We start from the raw sequence: 14,142 nt of genomic DNA on the forward strand, positions 1-14,142 counted from the left end.
ATAGGTCAGCTAGGTCATCAAACCAGACTTAATACTGGGGAGACTAAAAATGTAGTAGTTCATAACTGTTCTGGTCTTTAATTTTGTGGTATTGACGTTGCCAGCGAAGTGGTTTTTGTAATTTTGCTTTTAGCCATCAACTTACTGTGAAAACTGTTGACTTTTATCAGTCCTCCTTACTTTGGAACGTTTTTCAGAAAGAGAGAATGGTGTAAAAATCCCAGTTGTTTCAGACTTAGAAGAGTAAAACAGAGCAAAAGTTTGTTTCTTCAGGCAGATGCTGCTACATAATGTAGCCCTTCCCTTAGCTAGCTACTCCCAGAGCTTTCTCTGTCAGTGGCAGTACACTTACTAAGATGTACCATAGTACAGTTTTGTTATGTGGAGAGCCAGCTTTCTTCCTTAATGTGTTTCAAGAAAAATAATAATTTTACTAATATTTCTTGGGTCTCTGTAGTTGCATGCTAATGTTATTTAAAAATATGGGGTCACAAAATAAATCCATCTTAATTCCTATGTCCTTCTCCATGGCCCACAGTGCATTTGACTATGACACTGAAAATATGAATTCTGAAGATATTTACAGCTCTCTTCGTGGAGTCACTGAAGCCATTCAGAATTTCAGCTTTCGTAGTCAGGAAGATATGAATGAGCCTGTAAAACGAGATTCCAAAAAAGATGATGGTGATTCAGTGAGTATTTAAACTCAGTGCATCTTGGTATCAGCAAACCAAGGCAATGACTAATTTATTACAGATGATAAAGCATCTTTTTCAGTAGGTTTATGTGTTACGACTTCTGAAATGGGACCTTTCTCCTAAATTACTTCAGAGCTTTAGAAAAATATGTTCCTAGTCTTGAACTGCATTTTGGAAATGTAAATGCTAATTCTAAGTAGCGCTAGCTGTTTGTGTATTTAAAATGTTAGCAATTTAAAAATATATTATCTTGCAAAACAGCTGGAGTTCGGTTTTTGAGAGGTATTTTATTCCATGCAAAACCTGTGGGCTTTTCAGTCCTACATGCAGTGTTTTAAATTTTTGTTTCTATGGGACTTCGGCTTTCAGATTTGTTGTGCTTACCAAATATGTATATACTTAAACATGTTTTTAATTACTTAGCATCAAACTTCTGAGATAAAATACTGACAGCTGCTTCTAGTTCATTAATTTTTTGGGGCTATGTACACTTTCCTTTTTTTTTTTTTTTTTGGAAGGAAAGCAAAGTTTAGGGAACTGTTTCCTATGATATCTTATTTGAAGGCTAGTTTGAAATTTTTGAAATTGGTAAACTTTTTGAAATTTGTACGTTTTTGCTACATAGATGAATTAGTAGTGTAGTTAATTCAAAAGTGTAAGTGTGTATTTCATATGCTTGTATGATATTTCTTTTCCTCCAGATTTGCAGTGCTTCTGGCATAGTAGACCTACGAGCAGGGAGCGGTGTGAGTGATACAGGCCGAACAGCTCTTGATAACAAAACATCATTACTCAACACAATGCCTCCCCACTCTTCGCCACGTTCACGAGATTATAACCCATACAATTATTCTGATGGTATCAGCTCATTTAATAAATCTGCTTTGAAAGAAGCTATGTTTGATGATGATGCAGAGCAATTTCCTGATGGTAAGCTTCAGATTGTGTTCTGTGCTATAAGAAAAATGGTGAGATTTTCCATCTTTTAGTTCAGTTTCTGAATTTATTATTAGCAATATGTGTATCACCAGTGCTGCTTCTTTGAGAGGTTTTTACAAATACTGTATTTCAAATTAGTTTCTTTGTTAGTAATCCTTTTGAGTAACATTGTTGGATTACTTGGTATTTATAGACATTAAGGGTAAAAATGAGATAAATACTGAACTATATAGTATAATTCTGGTAGCACATTGTGTAGCGGTATTGTCAATATAAATTTACTCCCAGATTGCTTTATGATTGAAATTTAAAGGGAAAAAAGAAAAGATTTACAGCAAGGAAGTAGAACTGGATCAAACCAGTTTGGGAATTAGGTGAAAGATTAAGTATTTTGTTAGTAATATATTTGTATTTGAAACATGACATGGGCACATTGGCATTTTCTATTGACTAAACACTCTTTAAAAAAAAAAAAAAAAAAAGGCAGCCCAAAACCCCCCAGCTGTTACCAGGCAGGTGGTTCATTTAGCCCATGCAAATCTAAGAACTTGGGCTGTTGTTTTGTAGGCTTCTAGAGCTTCTTTTCAATATTTCTCAGTATATCTTTAGGTAATTTTTTATATCTAAATGTTGGGAAGGTTCCAAAGTATCACTACTATTGTTATTTTAAAAAGTAGTAGGTGGTTTTCATAATCTGGTATTCATTGTTGTTGATATTTCATATTCAGCTATAAATTAAAATCAGTCTTTAAGTAAACAATTTTTTTACTAGTGAGAGACAAATTAATTTTCCGCCTTCTGACTGTTTTGCTTTTGTCATCCAGCAAAGATGTGGTATAGAAACTGTTGAAAAACAAAACTGTTTCCTGACATGGTGTTTTATTCAGCTATTCTATAAATTGGCTTTAAGTTTACATTAAATTAAAAACAAATCCAAGTAAGCTGCATTTCTCTTTGTTTTCTCTTCTGTTTAGTGAAGAGACATATGGCCAGTTCTTATCTTCTGAAAATGTTTGAGGGGAAAGTAAATTTTTACAAATCATGTCATGTAAATATCAATAATTAAATACCTTTGTCATCCACATACAGAGGCAGTTTATGATCGAGATTCTGTATTACAGGGATCCTGTTGTTACATGGAATAAGCCTCTTTATGCCTTCTGACAACATATTTCTGTATATTGCATTAAGCCAAATGCAATCTGTGCTGCGCCAGCATGTTCTGGTTTTGTAAAAACTCGTGACTGGCTGGAGTGAAGCATCCCCATCCAGTATTAGTTTGTCCTGGCTGGAAGAGTAATGCAATGCATTATTTCGGTCTGCTCTTTAATAGATCTTAACAGAGTACTTGCATTCATTCCTGTGTTCACCCTTAGTATTTAGTTATACCACGTGCATTCTGTCATTTGTGTGTTACTTTTAGAACTTAATCTAAGATAACTTTGAAAAAGTCTGCATGAAAAAAGATAGACTCAGCAAAATACAATTCCTCAATTAGGAGTTGCATGCTTTTCCCATAAACCTGAAGCGCTCGTTGGATGTTAGACTTTAATTTTCAGAAATTCTACAGAATTGCTGCCTGTTCATGACACAAAGTCCTGTTTTTACTGGACTCCCAGCTATCCTCTCATGTGTTACTGGGAGAAAGATGCGGAAATACAGGACTAGATGGGAAAACCTTAGCTGCTCATACAGTCCCATCAACAGCACTGAGGCATGAATGTGTATTCTGCAGACGGTTTGTCTAACAGTTAAAAACTTCCAGTGGAGGAGATGCCACAGTGTACCCCACATGGCCATTTGAGTGTTTTGCCTCTCTTACAGTAAAAAGCTTTTCAGAGTAACAGCCTAACTCATCCAACCACAAGCACTTTTTTTTTTTTCCCCAAGGGAGATGCTCTTTATCCAGAGCATAGGGAAACCTGGCTTTCTAAGTCACTTCCAGACTCCTTAAAAGCAGTCCACAGTCTCTGGCTGAAAAACAGTGTTCCTCTTCAAGTAGCTTATTTATTTCAGCTTACTTCCATGGACTGTGTTTTCCAAACATCTTCCTTTTTACCTGCCACTTTGTATATGGGCTTACGATTTCTGCTTCTGTGTCTTGCCTTACACTTAACCATCTTTTTTCTTTCATACCATTCCTCTGATTTATCATGATAATTTTCAGTTTTTATCCTGTTCTCCAGAATGTTTGCAACTGTCCTTAAATTGATGTCATCTGCAGATTTTATAAGTAGTCTCCACATTCCTTCGATAGCATTAACAAAAGCATCAAACAGAACCAGGCTCTGCACAGACCTGAGCAGGGACATCACTCGTATCCTCCTAGATTAATAGAAATCCATTTATAGTCCAGTCACCCTGCAAATGATTCATCCCGTTTTGCACCCACTTCATTGGCTTTTTTGGCTGCCATATTTGCATAGCTTCTGTATTAAGAAGCTGTGGGTGACAGTAGGAAAATCTTTACTAAATTCAGGACATACCTACATTTTCCCTTTTAACTCCTACACTGTTTATCCTGTCAAAAGGATATTATTTGATCAGTTTGAGAAGAGCTGTTCTTCATCAAATATTTCTATCTCTAATGCATATTTTAATTCATTCAAATGAAGGAGTTGCATCTGCTCCTCCTCATTCATGTTTTGTTTTCTTTCTGAAAAGGAAATTTTGAGAGTAGACTTTGAATATGACTTCTTTTATGCTTCTCCATTCTTATCTGGAGAATGTTTGGAAATGAAACGCTGGGTGCTAAGTCATACAGAGGAATGGAAAATACAGGCTGTGAAGGCACATCCCTCTTAGTTGTCTTCATGTTTTTCAGGAATTCCAGCTATTTCCTCGACTAATGGAGCTTCTTTCCTCCCCTTATTCCTGCACAGACATGGCTGCTACCTTCTCCTCTCTTTACCCCTTCCCTCCATACATTCAAGTTGCCATTTCTTTGATTCTGATACATCCACAGTGAAAATAACTCTATTCAAACAGATGTGGATAGTTTTGCTAATTATATGTCAATATGCATTCCCCAAAATAGGGTTTACTATAGCTGTAATCCTCACAGTTTGGTAGAAAAAGTGTAATAGTTCTGGTAATAAAAGTAATGATCTTTCTTCTGTAAAAGTGATTGTCTGTTCTGCACATCTGTACTAATTAATAACCCGCCTAATGCAATTTCAGTCTGTCCTTTAAGCAAACATTAATGATGCATTCAGAGAGTCTGCAAAGCATGCATTAATACAGAGACAGACGAAGTGCTTGCAGAAAAAAGTTTCTGCTTTCAAGTGCTCATGCTCCTGATTACTCATGCAAAACAAGATGCAAATAGGAACGTTGGGTACAAAAACAGTGTGATTTTTAAAGGTAACTGATGTGTGATTTTAAGATATTTGATACATGGTATTTAGCTTCTCCTTGTTTCTTTGTACAGGTGCTTTGTACAGCATTTGTAAGTTACAAGACTGAATACAGTAATAGAAGATGTTCAAGGGTGGTGGTTTCTCAGTATATGACCTAATAAATTTATTATGGAGAATATATTTTGTGTGATAATAAATGAAATAATTTTAGGAAAGACGCAATGCGGTAACATTTGCATTTTATGCCAATACTTCCAACCTTAAAAAGGTTGAAAGCTTTTAAGAAACCTAAAAAAGCCTTTAAGAAACCTTTTCTTTCTTAAAGGCTAAATGGGTCTTGATGATGGAATAAAGGCAATAATTTGATAGTTAATTTTCATTAAGATCATTTTTAAGCGTCTTGACTGTTCGCAGATCTCTCCGTTTGCAGTCCAGTGTTTACAGATATGGGTCATGTTACTAATGCATTTTTCCATCATCATGGAATCCTCTCTAGTCAAAACGAAAATCCAGAGCCATCTTGTAATGACTGCTATTGGGAATCTCTGTGGGACTAATGGCCTTGGTTTGCTTCTATTTCAGCTGTTTTGTGCCAAGCACCATTCTTGTGCATTTTTTTCCCCTGTTTGTGTTAACAGCCTAGCTATTGCTGTGGAACCATGGCTTACAAAAGTCTAAACAATTCTGTAATACTAACAGAGAAAAGACAAATTTATCATCTTGGATGGAAGGGTCATATGGAAAAGGTAGCACTTTATGTATAGATCAGTTTTAAAAGGATGCAGAGTACTTATCACTTTGGGTATTGCAAGCATAAAAACTTGCAGTAAACTAGCTTCCAGGGGGTTTTTTTGCAATATCATTGTAGAGTTTTTTTGGTGATTGTAAGCTTGTTCAGCAATGTTGGCTGCACTGAAAATGTAGTAGCCAAATTGCAATTTTTGCAGACAAATTTGGGGGAAAAAAATAAAAGCATGCTAGAAAGCTAGCTAGCCATCCTAGAAAATATTCTTCAGTTGTACAGCAGGCACTAATATTTATTTGCAATGATCTGAGAACTGTGTTTGTGTATTCCTTTTTGACAGAGCCTCCCATGGACCACTCTGATCTGGTTGCAGAGTTACTGAAAGAGTTATCAAACCATAATGAGAGAGTGGAGGAAAGAAAGGCTGCCCTGTACGAGCTCATGAAGTTAACTCAGGAAGAGTCTTTTGGTGTTTGGGATGAGCACTTCAAAACAATACTACTTTTGCTGCTTGAAACACTTGGAGATAAAGAGGTAAATTCAGATTAATCCAGTAAAGAATGTTAACAAAGCACATGGTTTACTTTCAGTATCTTTTAAATTTGTATGGGTTGTAGGGAGGGCACAAATTCCAGTTAGTCTTGAAAACCAAAAAACTGTGAAAATACAAAAATGTCATGATGTCTGAATGCCCTGATCGTGAAAAGGGCATCAGTAATACTTACCTTCTCAAGTATTCTTATTTGTCGATTCCCACACGATAGATTAAATGAAACATTCTTCACTGGGATTCAAAGTTTATCTGTTAATAGCCCCTGGTGGAATCTAGAATATCAAAACATCATGTGTGTTTTGTGATGTGTGATGTTTTTTCAAAACATCATGAATATCAAAACATAATGCTCATTGTGAGGAGACTGAGTTCTATGTAATTGTTCTGTACAAGGGCCATGTTACTTGTTCTTTACTTTAAAAAAAATTATTATTTGTAAAAAATTTTCAAAATATATTTGCATGGTGTGATGCTAAAGGTTTTATCAGCACCTGTGAAGAGTAAAATTGTTTGCAGCTTAACTTCTGGGTAGTGTAGATAACTCCATTAGGTTAGCAACATGTTTATGATATGCCACCTGAATTATCTGCAAAAAGAGAGATTGAGAAGAATGAGTAACAAGATTTTTTTTCTGGCTTTATTTGTTAACACTAGGTTCATACTGTATATATGCGTAGAGCATAATCTGATATTTTTCCATTATCAAAGACTTTTCCAGCTGCTAAACAAATGTTAAAATGTATGTTTGTTTAAAGATACATAACTCATTTATTTTAATATTAAATCTTTAGCATGCAATTAGAGCTTTGGCATTGAAAGTTCTAAGAGAAATTCTAAGAAACCAGCCAGCAAGGTTTAAGAATTATGCAGAGCTCACAATCATGAAGACATTAGAAGCGCATAAGGATCCTCATAAGGAGGTTAGTAATCAGTTATTCTGTTTGTTTGAGGTTATGACAAATTATTACAAAATGAAACAGCTGTTCAAAAAAATGTTTGAGAAATTAGTCAGATCTTCCTGAGGAAGTAATTTGTTTAATAAGCATTCAGCTGTTATTAGTTAACATGGGTATGCAAGGAAAAAAAAAGAACTGAAGTTTTATAAGCTCTCAAATGCTTAATATCAGCCCTAATAACAATTGCCTTGGGTGCTGTCCAAGAAAACATAGTAATCAATGACGTGTCATTATAGCTCTTCAAGGAGTAACTGAAGGGAGTTTTTTCCTTGTGTGACACCTTAAGCCACATATGGGTGTCCTGGAGCTCTACAACAAGCTTTTGGATTTCATTGAGGTTTACGGTTGAGAGATGGGACTGAACATGGCAAGGAATTGTCAACCCTTTCCATTTTTAGCCAGCTCTGCACCATTCAAGAGCATGACTTTGAATGTTGTTAGGGGAGAACGCACAGGAACATATCAAAGGGAGGAGTTGGTTGTGGCCAAGAATAGTGAGGGGATTCAGAAGTAGAAAGATAACTGTAATCTTGCTCAGAACTATTTGTGATGCATGCATACACAATAAAGGGTAATGCATGTAGATATAAGAATCACAAATACAGTAACCACCCCAGTATTAAACGATTCGCATCAGTGTCACTGATGCTATGGAAAGAATCCAGGTTTATTATTAAATGAGTACATCTTCTCCCTGCCCTCCCCTTGCAAGGGCACTTACTCTATATGGGAACTTACCGTGGAGTTCCAGGTTTTGAAGTTTGACTGCAGTTCCTCCCATACCAATGACTTTTGTCACTCATCTGGTACTCATTTCTCTTTTCCCTGCACCGTCTTGATTTGTTTCATATACTGTATTTATTACAGTGTTTTGTCCCCATCTTTCCTTCTCTGTTACTGTGCTTTTTCTCTCTCTTGGTTTCGTGTATATGAGTGAGAGAGTAAAGGGGACAAGGATGGAGAGAAACAGTTATGGAGGTTTTTGTACATTATCGATGTACAAACTGCTGATTTCGTGCAGCTATTTGTCTTGTTAGATGGCAGACGCCACAGCTGCACTAATATGAAGATCAGATGTGAGTTTTCTGTTGTGCCCATGTTGTATCCTGAGGTTCTGTACCTATTGATTTCCTACCTAACTACTCGTTCTGCATATTCTTCAGGCTTAAAGTACTCTCTTGTCATAGTTTCTTTCAAACTTAGAGGGGAGGAAAAACAGCTAGATTGGCTTCTAGAAGTAGCAATCTAGGCATGTCATTAAACGTGGTTTTGAGATGAATGTGAAAACATGTCTTGTCAGTGATCACTGACCTAACAAGCAATAACAAATGACAACACAAGAAATTACAGATTTACAAAGGTGGTGATATTTCAATATGTAGTTGGGAGGGTATTGCAGAATAAATCTCAGATCTGATTCAACAGTCAGGTTTGAAAACCTGATATGCATATTGCCGAGGACATAGATTAACCACAGAATACTGGGAAGAGTGTTGTTTTTAGGAAAGCATGTCCAACAGTTGGAATCTTGTAAACAGATTTTCAGAGAGCTCTTCACTCACATATTTCCAGAATATTGTAGAGCTCTTGGTAGGAAATTTTTATGCTCAAGACCATTGCTGCCAGATAACAGGCCATAGTAACAGTCTCTTGTAAATAATTTTTCCATGTCTTTTACTTATTCTTTCAACAGGTGGTGAGATCTGCTGAAGAAGCTGCTTCCATGCTGGCCACTTCCATTAGCCCGGATCAGTGCATCAAAGTTCTTTGTCCAATTATCCAAACTGCAGATTACCCCATTAATCTGGCTGCAATCAAAATGCAGACAAAAGTCATAGAAAGAGTATCTAAAGAAACCCTTACTCAGCTTTTACCAGAGATTGTGCCAGGTCTAATACAGGTAAGGAGAGAAGAAAGAAAAGGGGAAGGGGAAAAAAGCAAAAAAAACAAACAAACAAAAAAAAAAAAAAACTGAAAAAAACCAACACCCCCCCCCCCCCCCCCAACTATATATAAGAATTGCAAAGACTTTTAAAAATAATATCCCCTGACTCTCATGAAGGATTTTATTTGTCTGATAGCTGATGGCTGCTTTGTCCCAAAATAACTCAGACAGTGGGAACAAACTCTTTGATTGGCAGGTAGCTAAATTATAACTGTGGTTAGGACTCGATGGAAATCTTAGTAGGATATAAAGTACTGGTTATAGTTAAGCTTGGTAGATACTTTTCGTTATAAGAGAGTTTTTTGTTGTTTGTATCTTTTTCGAAGTTGTAACCATTTGGTCTGAAATTGTCCATGTTGTATTTGTGTAGAATTGTAGGGTTTTATCACTTGAGGTTTGGGCGAGGCAAGAGGAAAGAAGCAGTTGATTGGGGAAAGTTTAATAAAACAAAAAGGATAGCAGAGGTTTATCTTCCTTTATCTTTAAAAATAAATTCTTTCCCACCTTATCAAGAGCCAAGATACATTAATTTGCATGTGATTGGTAAAGACTTTTCAGAGTTTGACAGCTGCATTCTGCAGATTTCTGTCTTTAGTGTGTGTGATCCAACTGTACATCTGCAGGAAGGTAGAGGCAGAGAAGGGGCCCTCTCAGAAGGGGGTGTGAGTGAGGCAGCCAGGCATGGGGTACTAGCAAAGTGGCGAAAGGAAAAAAAATCATTAAGGAATGAGGTGGAAGTTAACAAAAGAATCTTTAGCTGTTAAGAGAATACTTCTTTCAGAGTAAGGAAGCTCTAAATGGAGTGGTCTTCTGCTTTAAGTAAATATCTGTATAATCTAGAACAATTTCTCTTATGTACTACCCTATTGCATGACAGCAACTCTGTTTTCAGTGTAACTTATGAACAGGATTGTGTGGGTTTTAATTTCAGTCTGGAAAATGATTATCAAGGGTGATTAATAAGCAGCCTGCTTTTTAAGTGCATGCTCTGTATTTGCGTGTTTGGGTTTTTGTTGGAATGCTTCATTGGGCTACACTAGCATTCATTTGCTGTAGACTTCAATGTATTTATTATAGTAAATAAGTAAATAGCTTTCTGAGGCTTTTAATCATTAACTGATAAGGTATTAATGTTAATTTTATTGCTTTCTAGGGTTATGATAATTCAGAGAGCAGTGTTCGTAAGGCGTGTGTTTTCTGCCTTGTAGCCATTCATGCAGTAATTGGTGATGAACTAAAACCACATCTCAGTCAACTCACTGGCAGTAAAGTAAGTAAAAGATACCATTTAAAGAAATCTTGGTTCATAATTGCATGTATGCATTTGCATTTTGGTTGCAATTGCCAGAAAGTTTCATAAAAGTATATACTTGAAGGAGGAGGATATCAGAGCTACAGAAACCCTCCAAGGTTTAATATAACTTTGTCATAAAAATGTTCAAAACTGAAAATGCATAGATCTTTATTTATGCAAGTGTACGAACTTTAGCATTAAGATAAATAGTAAATTATGTTTCTTACCACTGTTTAATTGATTTAGTTACTGGTTGTATCCCCAGTAGTAGTGATAATGGCTATACTCAGCAGGGCTTTTCCTATCAGTATTTCTTGTCTTGTTTTTCATGCAAGTTCTGATTGGAAAGCAATAAATATAATATGTAGATGTTACATACAGCAGTTTTATTTATTCTCCCTCCTTGTTGTTTTGCTTTCATTAGTCCTTTCAGTACGTCTAATTTGAAATAATAATAATAGTAATCAGTCTGTGGTCCTTTTTGGCTCATTATATTTATGATTTTATTGACATTTCTTACATACAGTTTTTTGCATGCAAACAGTTGTATGTTAACTGTGAATCTCTTTGTCCTTGGGAATAAACAATTAATTTTGTATATCTTTTGAATAAGACAGTTGTATCTTAAAAATACTCTCTGGCAGTGATTGTGTTGAATGTGATTCTAGACAGTATTGGAAGCTTTAGTAAGTACCAGCATCAACGACTCTAACTAGAGGCTTAAAACCTCAACATTAACTTAAAAGAAAAAAAAACCTACCTTATTTAGAACAGCATTGTAATTTGAGGGAAATATTCCATCTATCTTAATCTAGCTACCTTAGATCATTCTGTTCTTTACATCCTTAAAGAAGCTTGAGCAGTTTTCCTTGTGACAGATTTTGCTGTTTGATGTTTTCATTGGCAAGTATGTTACCTTGGAATCAACTGTGTAAAATACAATTTCGCTTTTGGGGAAAAGAAATTATTTAATGTCTCCTTTGTTGTAGCATTCCTGTAGTCTGTAGAGTTTGCAAATACTAAACAAAGTGAATTTCTGGCTTAAATTTGCAGATGAAATTATTGAACCTTTACATCAAACGTGCACAAACAGGCTCTGGACCAGGGGATACAACAGCAGATATGTCTGGACAAAGCTAATGAAGCTGACAAGAGTTAACCAGGTCTCCTAAAGCAAGGGCAAGGCCCTCTTCAGTGAAAGGAAAATTCTTACATACAACTTTTGGAACTTTTCTTGGTTTTTTTTTTTCCCTTTCTTGTGTTTTTGGGGTTATTTTGTTTGTTTGTTTGTTTTTTGTTTTTTGTTTGGTTTTTTTTTCTTTAACCAATGGCTGTCCTCAGCCTGCATGTGACTGTTGCAATAGAATTATTCCAAATCCAAGGAAAAACAGTATTAACATCAGTTGATCAAAGCAGAATAAAATTTAAAACTCTAATCCATCAGTTATCCTGTTCGCAATCCTCTGTGTCTTCCCATTAACTTTTGCCAGTGTTATTGTATTAAAAAAAAAGATTTTTTTTTTAATGCTAATTAAAAAAATATGCTTTAAGCTTCGGAAGTTAAAATATAAATTCTGTTGCTTTTATTCAGCTGCAGATAACATTACTTTTTTATTGCTGTTTTGTTTGAGTATCATGTCCTTTGCTAGAAACAAGAAGTGATGTGAACCAAGGCTAAACTAGTCTGAACTGCAGTGAGACTTGTTCACTATGTTGGTGGTTCATCATCTTATTTACAGCTTGTTTGGGATATTCTGGAGATTGAGAAACATGCCTATAAAAAAAAGCTGGATTGATCCAGTTCTGTAAAAGTGATATTGTTCATTGGTTGTATGTTTGTTGCATAAATAAGAATTTAGTGTGTGCAGTAGAGGACTGGTACAACCAGTACCTCTTAATTTGGAAGACAGCCCTTTCAGGGTAGCATTGCCGACCTGGTGATAGTGTGGCAGTCTGCTTTTTAGCAGCAGAGTTAATGGTCACTTGATGGACGTGAACCATCCTTGTCACCTTTCGTTCTTCAAGCAGGATGCTTCAGAATGGAGTGCTCTGCCCAAGCATGCTCAGTATGTATTTATCTTTATCACTAGAATGTTTCCTCTCAACCTAATTGCTGGAACAAGTAGTCTTGTATTGTAACTCACATGGGATTGTATGACAACAGTGCAGAAAACTATTTATTAGTTACCTTCCTAAAAGCACCAAGATTTTCTGCATTGAATTTAAATGGGGGGGAGGGGGAATAGTCACAAATGCTATGGATCTTGCCACCTTTTAATTTAAAAAAAAATATATATATTTTGGATGAGTTGGGAAAGCTGCACCAAATTATTTGCATGGTTTTCTTGAATAGCATCCTCAAGACCCATCTGGATTAAGGTGTGGAAACGTTTCCAGGGTTTGTTTTTCCATTTTTGAAAAAAGAGTTAGTTTATTGTGAATAATGGTTCTTTGTATTTATGAACTTGATAATGGAAAGAGAACAAAGATCAAGTAAATGTGTCCCTAAATGTTGTCTTTTTCTTTTTTCTTTTTTCTTTTTTTTTTTTTTGGTCTTGGATATAAGCAGCAAGCTAATTAACCGAGAACTGGGATGAAACAGTGCCCTTCCCAGGAATGGTGGAACTTTTGTTTTCCTGACTTTTTTTTCCCCTTTGACTGTGATGTTGTCTAGTTGTAGGAAGTGTATCCTGATAAGAGAGAAAATAGCGGTGCCAAGGATGATGATCTATGCTAGGCTAAAATTCTCTCTACCTCTTCAGGGTGACTAATTTTTGACTGAGCTGCTGCATATAGCACCCGATGGAAGAACTATCTACAGAAAATCTTTTTTCTTCTTTTTCCCCCCCCCCCCAAATTATCACAATGTGTATTCAAAACTCTATTCTTCAACATTGCAGCCAAATATTATAAGAAACTACTTAAACACTTTACTTGCCTAGGAACCCTGAAAAGCAAAACTGAATACAAATGAAGTCAGATGCTTGTAGTTACATGAAAGGTTGTTTTCACTTTAGTTTGAAGTGAATCCAATAGAAAGAGCTAAGATGTGGTTGTTAAAGAAGCAATGCTGTTGCAGAGATTTATTTGGAGGAAAAGTTGTAGAAATATATGTAAAGACTTAAAACCAAGACTGTCATAACTCATCGCTAGCCCTTTTTAGCAGCTACATCAAGAAAATAGTATCTCCTCTTTCCTTCCTTTGTTACGTGTAACATCCTTGTTGTTTTCTACTGTTTAATTACATTGTGTATTTATAGTTCTATGCTTACCATTGTGCATATACTGGCAATAAAATGTACATAACATTACTTTAAAAATTAGCAATGTATACATTCTGGTTTTCTGTTTTATTTGATCACATGCTATAAGAAAAATTATAAAGGTGATTGATACAACATTGGTTAAAAAAAAAAAAAATAATCTCAATCTTCATGTTTTGTGTGTCCAAATGATGTTTCTTTATATACTCTTGTTACTAAATCTGACTTGGCATTTGAGAACATGCTGTGAATATAGGTATGCTAGACAAAAATGCTTTTTGGAAATTGAATAGAATCTTTATGAACACCCAGTTTCCTTCATCTAGATAGGTTTCTTGTTTACCCTTTCATTTATTTGTACATTATACGTTGTTTGCATTTTATTTTTTT

The 14,142-nt window shown here is 35.5% G+C and overlaps 1 protein-coding gene across 9 annotated transcripts in view; it reads left to right on the plus strand.

Moving 5' to 3' along the window:
• CLASP2 (cytoplasmic linker associated protein 2) overlaps window positions 1–13,812 on the plus strand; it is a 153,328-nt gene extending 139,516 nt beyond the window's left edge. For all 9 annotated transcript variants that reach the window (XM_072853721.1, XM_072853723.1, XM_072853725.1 and 6 more), the window contains 7 exons: window positions 539–692; window positions 1,400–1,628; window positions 6,082–6,275; window positions 7,086–7,214; window positions 8,944–9,150; window positions 10,349–10,465; window positions 11,543–13,812. In XM_072853721.1, coding sequence (XP_072709822.1) covers window positions 539–692; window positions 1,400–1,628; window positions 6,082–6,275; window positions 7,086–7,214; window positions 8,944–9,150; window positions 10,349–10,465; window positions 11,543–11,629 — 1,117 coding nt within the window. In that variant the 3' untranslated portion in view covers window positions 11,630–13,812. The remainder of the gene's footprint in view (window positions 1–538; window positions 693–1,399; window positions 1,629–6,081; window positions 6,276–7,085; window positions 7,215–8,943; window positions 9,151–10,348; window positions 10,466–11,542) is intronic.
• Window positions 13,813–14,142: the final 330 nt, after the last annotated feature.

The sequence above is a fragment of the Ciconia boyciana genome, chromosome 2 (assembly GCF_034638445.1).
Source record: "Ciconia boyciana chromosome 2, ASM3463844v1, whole genome shotgun sequence".
Taxonomy (NCBI): Eukaryota; Metazoa; Chordata; class Aves; order Ciconiiformes; family Ciconiidae; genus Ciconia; species Ciconia boyciana.